Genomic DNA, 7,500 nt, shown 5'->3' on the forward strand with positions numbered 1-7,500 from the left:
CGTCATTGCAGTGTGTTTGCCTTAAGTGACTCCACCAGTCCTGATCTGCAGCAGCAGTGTAGCCACAAACACGAAGAATGCTGTGAGCAATGTGAGATCCTGCACTCAACTCTTCAGAACATTTCCTCTGCAGTAGAAAGAGCATCGTTTGCCACGCAAGATGACAAAGAAGAGGCCCTGTTCTTAGTCAACGCTTCTGTGCTTGCCATCCAGTCATGGAAATGTCATCTGCTGAAGTCGGCTCACCAGGACCAGGCTCGTTTGGACGCTATCGACGCTCTTGATCAGGAGACAGTTTTTATCGTCAACGACTGGGCGATGAAGTTTCTTCCTCATAGATACCGTGAGTCCCAAACGGACTGGTTTGGCAAGCGTGGGTTATCATGGCACATATCGGTGGTGTACAGACGGAAGGAGGAGGAACTACAGTGGCAAGCCTTTATCCACGCAGTTCAGTCCTGCAGCCAGGGGAGTTCAGCTGTGGCATCCATAATGCATCATGTCTTGAAAAAACTCAAGCACGAGCACCCTGAGATAAACAAAGCCTACTTCAGACAAGACAACGCAGGCTGTTACCACTCCACTCGCACGATACTAGCTTGCAGAGAGATGGCAGCAAGCACTGGAGTAAAAGTAGTCCGCGTAGATTTTAGCGATCCCCAAGGCGGAAAAGGGGCAGCAGACCGGCTGGCTGCAAGCTGTAAAAGACATATCAGGGCGTTTATTGATGAAGGCAATGATGTATGCACTGCCGATGAGCTTAAAGACGCATTATTATCGCATGGTGGATTGAAAGGTGTAAGAGTTGTTTCCCTTGATACGATCATCGAAACACCTGACAGTGGGCAAACTATTACTGGCATTACAAAACTGAACAATTTTGAGTTTAGCTCTACAGAGTCTGTTACCTGTTGGCGTGCGTATTGTGTTGGTCGCGGAAAAATCATCAATCCAGGATCTTCATCAAGTAAGTATGGGAATTAAAACTAAAAGTGAGCCACTGAGAATTAATGGATGAGTTGCCGCTAAATTTAAGTTCTGTATTAAAATGCAAAAGTGTAAGACCCTTACTTTATTGGAGAACCTTACCATACAATAATTATCTGCAAGTACATGTATCAGATACCTGTGGAGTCCCACGCAATATTCTTGGTTCTGATAAATGAAGAAATGATTGTCGCAGTTGTAGGAGCAATTTAAAGAATTACCATTTTGTTCAATTTTTTGGGTGGCTTAAACGGGAAAACCCATAACTTCTACGTACGTTAGCGCGGCAGCGCTCTACTAACCGAGCTATGAATACCCATGTATTGGGAACATACGTTTATTTCTGTCATGTTTGCTTTAAAAACTTATAAATGATTTGAAAAAGAAATCAGAAAACAACTCTTTATTGGTATTAATTTATTTACCCAAGGTCCTCGATACCAAGTACTTCAGAAATCATTCTCCGAAGGAGATTTTACTTCCTTCCGATGTAAATCTGAAAAACAGGTTGGACAGACAGCTTCAACATCAGCAACTGTGGCCGAGCCATCTGGTGTCATTTCGGAAGACAGTGACCTATGCACAGGGGTTTATTCCTGTCCTCAAGGCGGCTGCGTTCGTGTGTTCCAAAGAGTGTCTGCTTTAGAGAAACATCTGTCTGTAGAAAAATGTTCCCGATCCCCGGAGAAATATTCTCTAATGGATTTAGCGAAAATGGGGTACAAGACCCATTTGGAAGAAGGTGTTGGCATATTGCCCTCTCTTAAAGCCCCAGTTGCTCACCAGGAGGGTCACTTTGTACCAAATGAGGGATGGGCCCTCAGAGCAGCAAAGAAGGCGTATAGATTCAGCGAAAAGCAAAAGTCTTACTTACTGGCGAAATTCTCTATCGGTCAAAAACAACGGGCCGTAAGCTTGACGCCGAGGTTGTGGCGAGGGTTATGAGACGCGCCCGTGGAGCAGATGGTGTGCGACTTTTCCAGTCCTCAGAATTCCTAACCAGTTTGCAGATTGCGTCCTTCTTCTCAAGGCAAAGCGCTACACTACGGCAAAAGGACCCAGCAGATGAAGCCGATATCCGGGCATCTCAAGAGGAAGCTAACTTTAGTGCAGCGAAGGAGGTCGTTGAAACTATTCAGCTCAACCATCCTCTGGTATATGATCAGTACAACCTATGTGAGATGGCGCTCAGTGGTAACTTGAAAGTCCTCAAGCTGCCGATGCTTCAGCGCTTGTGCGAGGATCTCGGCCTTGATGCACCTGTCCCGCCTGTGCGCAAGAAGGCTCCATACTTGGCACTCTTAGAGGAAATAGCCAAAAAGTGCACATGCCGAAAGTAACTCTTTTATTAGTAGCTTCCTGGAAGTGTTTTAGCCACAACCAGTTTTATAAAACGGGTTGAAAACGGGGGGAAGGGGTACTCCCTCAAAAAATTGCCAAGGTTCTACTGGTACCTCCTTCCCAGGTTCTCCCTCTTAGGTTGGTGCCTTTTAGAGGATGAAATCTGTGGAGTGGTATCGCCTAGGGTTCGACCGCAGCTGTAGCAGTACCTTTTAGGTTTTTTTTTAACTATGAAAATGAAGGGAACTGTTTTGGGGTTGAACTAAAGCCACTTACGTAATGAGAATATTGCGATCAGAGCCGCCTCCACAGGAAGTGGGACTACCCCCTCCTCCCCAAGTCTGAGAGTCAATGACAAAACCAAACAAAACCAAAAAAACAATATCAAACAAAGCTCCCCTACCAGGATGAAGTAATGAAATTCATTTTATAACTGCGTTTAGCAAGACCTAAAACAAAGATCTTACTTTGAAAAATACCCTGCGAAAAATTTTTACCTCTAAACGTACTCCTTCCCCACCCCCATCGTGACAACATTTCAAAACGTTTATCCCGCGGGTGGGAAGTTATTGTTGTTGTTGTTGTTTTTTAATATTATTATTCCTACCGGTTCGTGAAAATAATACTTCGTTTTAGAAAAATACTAATTTGAGCAAAATTAACTCGTTTAAGTTTTAAGACCACGCTGGGTGGAAGGGAGAGGGTAACTGAGATTGCATTACATTTACTGGACTCGAATATCAACATACGGTTTATGACAGAATGCCGTTTGTTTCGATTTCTTAACACATGTAGCTTTACGTGTTTCAGATACTAAAAACAAAAACTGTTTGAAATTGTGAAAAATAACGTCGATTCAAACTCTCCCTGTAGTGGAAAATGGCTTTCAGCAACGTTGTATGATTAAATACCGCCAAAAGCTATAATGTGGCACTTTGCCGGTTATTATTATTATCGCGGTAATAACTAATTATTTCCAAAATTTCAACGATCGTTCCAGCAAACTACCCTCGTTTTTTTTAAAGTCATACAATTACTATTTCATTCAAGAAACCTTGGCGAACGATAAATATCTAGGAAAACGTCCTGGATGCATGGATAGTTTGACACAAAGGCGGCTGGTTTAACTGATTTATCAGGTTTGTTTACATTACCTTGCGATAACCAAAGTGGACTATCTACATCAAACTGATCTGTTCAAAGCACTGGATGTGTCTCCTATGAGCTCTTGGGTATTTCTATAAGCGGCAAACTTAAAATTGTCAAAGGAAAATTTAGTTTGATATTTTAACGCAAGTGATTGTAACTGTAATGTTAGATGTTAGTTATAAATCCAGTGCCATTTTTGCACGTTAACATTGCTCAGAGTTTCGATTCCTTCGAAGGGAAGAGTTCCGAGTTCGACCTTGAAACTTTACTTGGTAAATCTTTAAGACCTATATTTTAGCTCTGCAATGCTTAATTGTTAAAAACTGACATACCAGGAACATTTTTATCCTGATGAATATTAGCTACATTTTGCCGCCATCGAAAGCGGTCTCCGAAGTTGTTTTCTAAATGGCCTGAAAAACCATTGTACTATCATATTTGAAAAGATTAAAACATTGGTAGTGTAGAAGATTGATTGCTTTGAAATTCTTGTTATTTTGAGGTCAACTGAGTTCATTTTAAGACTTCGGCGGAGGTTCATCATCGCACCTTTTGATCAACTAAAAAACCGCACTTTGACCGCATTTTGACCGCAGTTTTAATTTTTGCCAAATTTCCCAAGTAAACAAAATCGTTGGAACTTTTGAATATGATTTTTGAAAATAGTCTACCCAAGGCTAACTTTGGGCAAAATATCAGGGATTCGCCAAATGGGTCGCTGACCGCCGATTCTCGATCCTTACAGACAGCCACTCTTAATTTTCAAGTTGTGGATACCAAGAACAAACCATTATTGTCAGCAGAGACTTGCGAGAGATTGGGTTTGTTAAAGGTCACCATTTACGAAGCTTCAGAAGGTAACGTTGTCACTGCACAAGACAAACCGCGAGTCCCGTTGACGAGAGAAGCCATTCTAAAGGAATATAAAGATGTGTTTGAAGGTCTCGGACACATCGGGATTTGCAGCAGTTTTGTCGTTAATCCTGACCACACCCCTGTGCAGCATGCACCCAGACGTGTCGCTGTGACACTTCAGAAAGAAGTCAAAGAGAAAATTATAGAGATGGAGAAGAAGGGAATCATACAAAAGATGACAGAGGCGACAGATTGGATAACCAGTATGGTCGTAGTACCAAAACCAGGAAAAATCAGAATCTGCCTTGACCCTCGCGACCTCAACAAAGTAATCCAAAGACCCAAATACCAGATGCCAACTTTGGAGGAAGTACTGCCTCGACTCAGCAAAGCTAAAGTCTTTACAACCCTCGATGTTAAAGATGGCTTCTATCAGATCGGGCTAGATGAAGCTAGTAGCAAGAAAACAACATTCTGGACTCCTTTTGGTAGATACAGATATCTCAGGATGCCATTTGGTATCAGCCTTGCTCCCGAAGAATTCGAACGCAGACTTCATGAACAGCTATCAGGTTTGGACGGAGTGGAGATTCTGAGAGATGATATCGTGACACACAAGAGGAAGCTGAGGCCCACCATGACGAAAATCTCAAGAAGCTGTTAGACAGAGCCAGAAAAGCCAATCTCAAGCTAAACAGCAAGAAGATGAATCTAAAGAAGCAGCAAGTTAAGTTCATGGGACATGTGATCACTCAAGATGGTCTCAAGCTGGACCCAGATAAAGTGAAAGCAGTGAAGAACATGCCTAAGCCCAAATGTAATCAAGAAGCAGTGAGTTTACTCGGTTTCATCAATTATTTGGCAAAGTTTCTACCGAAACTCTCTGAAGTGGCGCAACCCTTAAGAGATCTGACACGAGCCAACGCACAATTCATTTGGTCCTGACAGCACGACAAGGCATTCGAAGACATGAAGAAGCTGGTGATTCAACATCCTGTCCTCAAATACTATGATATCGGCAAAGAAGTTACCCTACAATGCGACGCCAGTGAACGGGGCCTCGGTGCAACACTAATGCAGAAAGGACAGCCAGTTGCCTTTGCATCCAGAACGTTATCCACCACAGAACAGAGATACGCACAGATCAACAAGGAGTGTCTCGCCATAGTGTTTGGCTGTGAGAAGTTTTCCCAGTATATATCAAGACGGGATAAAGTCACTGTAGAATCAGATCATAAGCCTTTACAGTTGATTTTCAAGAAGTCGCTGCTACATGCACCTATGCGCTTACAACGGATGATGCTCCGATTGCAACGATACAATCTTGATGTGGTATATAAACCAGGGTCACAGATGTTTGTTGCGGACCACCTCTCCAGAGCGTTTCTTAGTGAGACTGAACCCGATGACGAAGATGTTCACGTTTTCGCACTTGAGTTGGAAACCATGGACCCCTTAAGCACAGTCAAGATTAGCAGTGAGAGTCTACCCCGATTGTAGAAGACTACGCAAGAAGACCCCGTCATGCAGACACTTAAGAACACCATTCTCGTAGGATGGCCGGATCGTAAAGAGAAAGTTCCATTAAACATCCAGGAGTACTGGAATTTCAAAGAGGAGTTAACACTCCATAACGGCATTCTTTTCAAGAATCAGCGCGTCATCATACCTAGAGCTATGAGCCCCGAGCTTACTAACAGAGCCCATTCAAGTCACCAGGGAATTGATGCATGTATCTGGAGAGCCAAAGATGTGGTGTTCTGGCCCTCAATGAGTAAAGACATTCAGGAAGCTGTAGAAAAATGCGAAGTCTGTGCAGAGTTCCAAAACAACAACAGCAAACAGCCTATGCAGTCACATGAGATCCCCGGTCGACCATGGAGCAGAGTTTCATCTGACCTCTTTACTTTAAACTCAAGGGACTACATAGTGCTTGTCAACAGTTATTCTGATTTTATTGAAGTTGGAGAACTACTCAGTACTAATTCCAGCGACATCATCCGGTTCCTGAAGCAGCAGTTTAGCCAACACGGAATACCAAATGTTCTCGTAACTGACAATGGCCCGCAATTCTCAAGCAGTGAGTTCACCACCTTCTCCTCAACATGGGAATTCAAGCACGTAACCTCTTCACCAATGCATGCTAAGTCGAATGGCAAAGCCGAATCTGCCGTGAAAATTGTTAAGAAGATGTTTAAGAAAGCACACAGAGACAGCAAAGACCCCTGGCTGGCGTTTTTGGATCAAAGAAACACCCCAACACAAGGAGTAGGCTCAAGCCCAGCCCAACGGTTGATGTCCAGAAGGACGCACATATTATTACCTATAGCAGCCAATCTGCTCTATCCTAAAGTGGAAGAAGGAGTGACCAAGATGTTAAAGTTAAAAAGGCAGAAAGCCAAAAGCTACCACGATAGAAGCTCCATCGTACTTCCAGAGCTGGAAATAGGACAAGAAGTCAGAGTAGCAGGGCAGCGCAATAAAACCTGGGAAGCAGGTACATGTGTAGAGAAGCTGTCTGATCGCTCATATATGGTAGAAGTCAATGGTGTGATCATACGTCGAAACAGAGAGGCTTTGAAGCCCAAGAGAGATATCGGCCCTCATAATCAAGGAGAGACAAAGACACCTCCTGGAACGGATAAACCTAAACAAAAAGAGCCAGTTTCGGAGCTAAATGTCCAGAATTCGAACAAGGCAACAGCACAGATGCTGAAAAGTGGTACCCAACAAAGCACCCCTGCTGTTCTGCTAAGGGCAACTCGTACAAGAACAGTAAAAGCATCTATTAGATACGGATACGACGAATGAACTGAACAGTGATTATTTGAGGTTACGGATGTAACGAATGAACCGAACATTGATTATTTGTTTTTTGTTCATGTTTTATTTCATTCTATTTCCTTGTATGATTTTTTGATCAGATGCTATCAGAGACTGAATGATGATATAGGTCAAATGGAGACATTATCGTTTATTTGAGTAGCCAAGTAGTAGTTTTTTTTCTTCTTTTCGTTTTCTATGTTCTTTACAATATATATATAAAGCAAAAAAAAAAAAAAAAAGGATAAAAGGGGAGATGTTACATGTTACGTGACATGTTTAAGTATCAAAGTGACACTCGAATAAAAAACAGTCTAAGCTCTCTTATAAATGGAGTCACTTATA

General features: G+C 42.7%; 2 protein-coding genes across 2 annotated transcripts in view; both read left to right on the forward strand.

Annotated features, from left to right (window-relative positions):
• Window positions 1-1,687, forward strand: part of LOC138017238 (uncharacterized) — a 3,144-nt gene extending 1,457 nt beyond the window's left edge. Inside the window, exons 2-4 of the mRNA XM_068864392.1 lie at window positions 1-967; window positions 1,418-1,602; window positions 1,652-1,687. The exon at window positions 1-967 is cut by the window's left edge and continues 30 nt beyond it. Of these exons, the coding sequence (XP_068720493.1) occupies window positions 1-967; window positions 1,418-1,602; window positions 1,652-1,687 (1,188 nt within the window). The remainder of the gene's footprint in view (window positions 968-1,417; window positions 1,603-1,651) is intronic.
• On the forward strand, window positions 1,605-2,327 carry LOC138016604 (uncharacterized). Its single transcript, XM_068863782.1, has 2 exons — window positions 1,605-1,777; window positions 1,846-2,327. Exons 1-2 carry the CDS (start codon window positions 1,687-1,689, stop codon window positions 2,325-2,327), a joined length of 573 nt encoding a protein of 190 aa, XP_068719883.1. The 5' UTR covers window positions 1,605-1,686.
• Window positions 2,328-7,500: the final 5,173 nt, after the last annotated feature.

This window comes from Montipora capricornis, chromosome 9 (assembly GCF_036669925.1).
Source record: "Montipora capricornis isolate CH-2021 chromosome 9, ASM3666992v2, whole genome shotgun sequence".
Taxonomy (NCBI): Eukaryota; Metazoa; Cnidaria; class Anthozoa; order Scleractinia; family Acroporidae; genus Montipora; species Montipora capricornis.

Coding starts and splice junctions, on each gene's coding strand:
- LOC138016604 (XM_068863782.1), top strand. CDS start 1,687: ATGGATTTAGCGAAAATGGGGTACAAGACCCATTTGGAAGAAGGTGTT. Junction 1,778..1,845: donor CCCAGTTGCTCACCAGGAGG/GTCACTTTGTAC, acceptor TTCAGCGAAAAG/CAAAAGTCTTACTTACTGGC.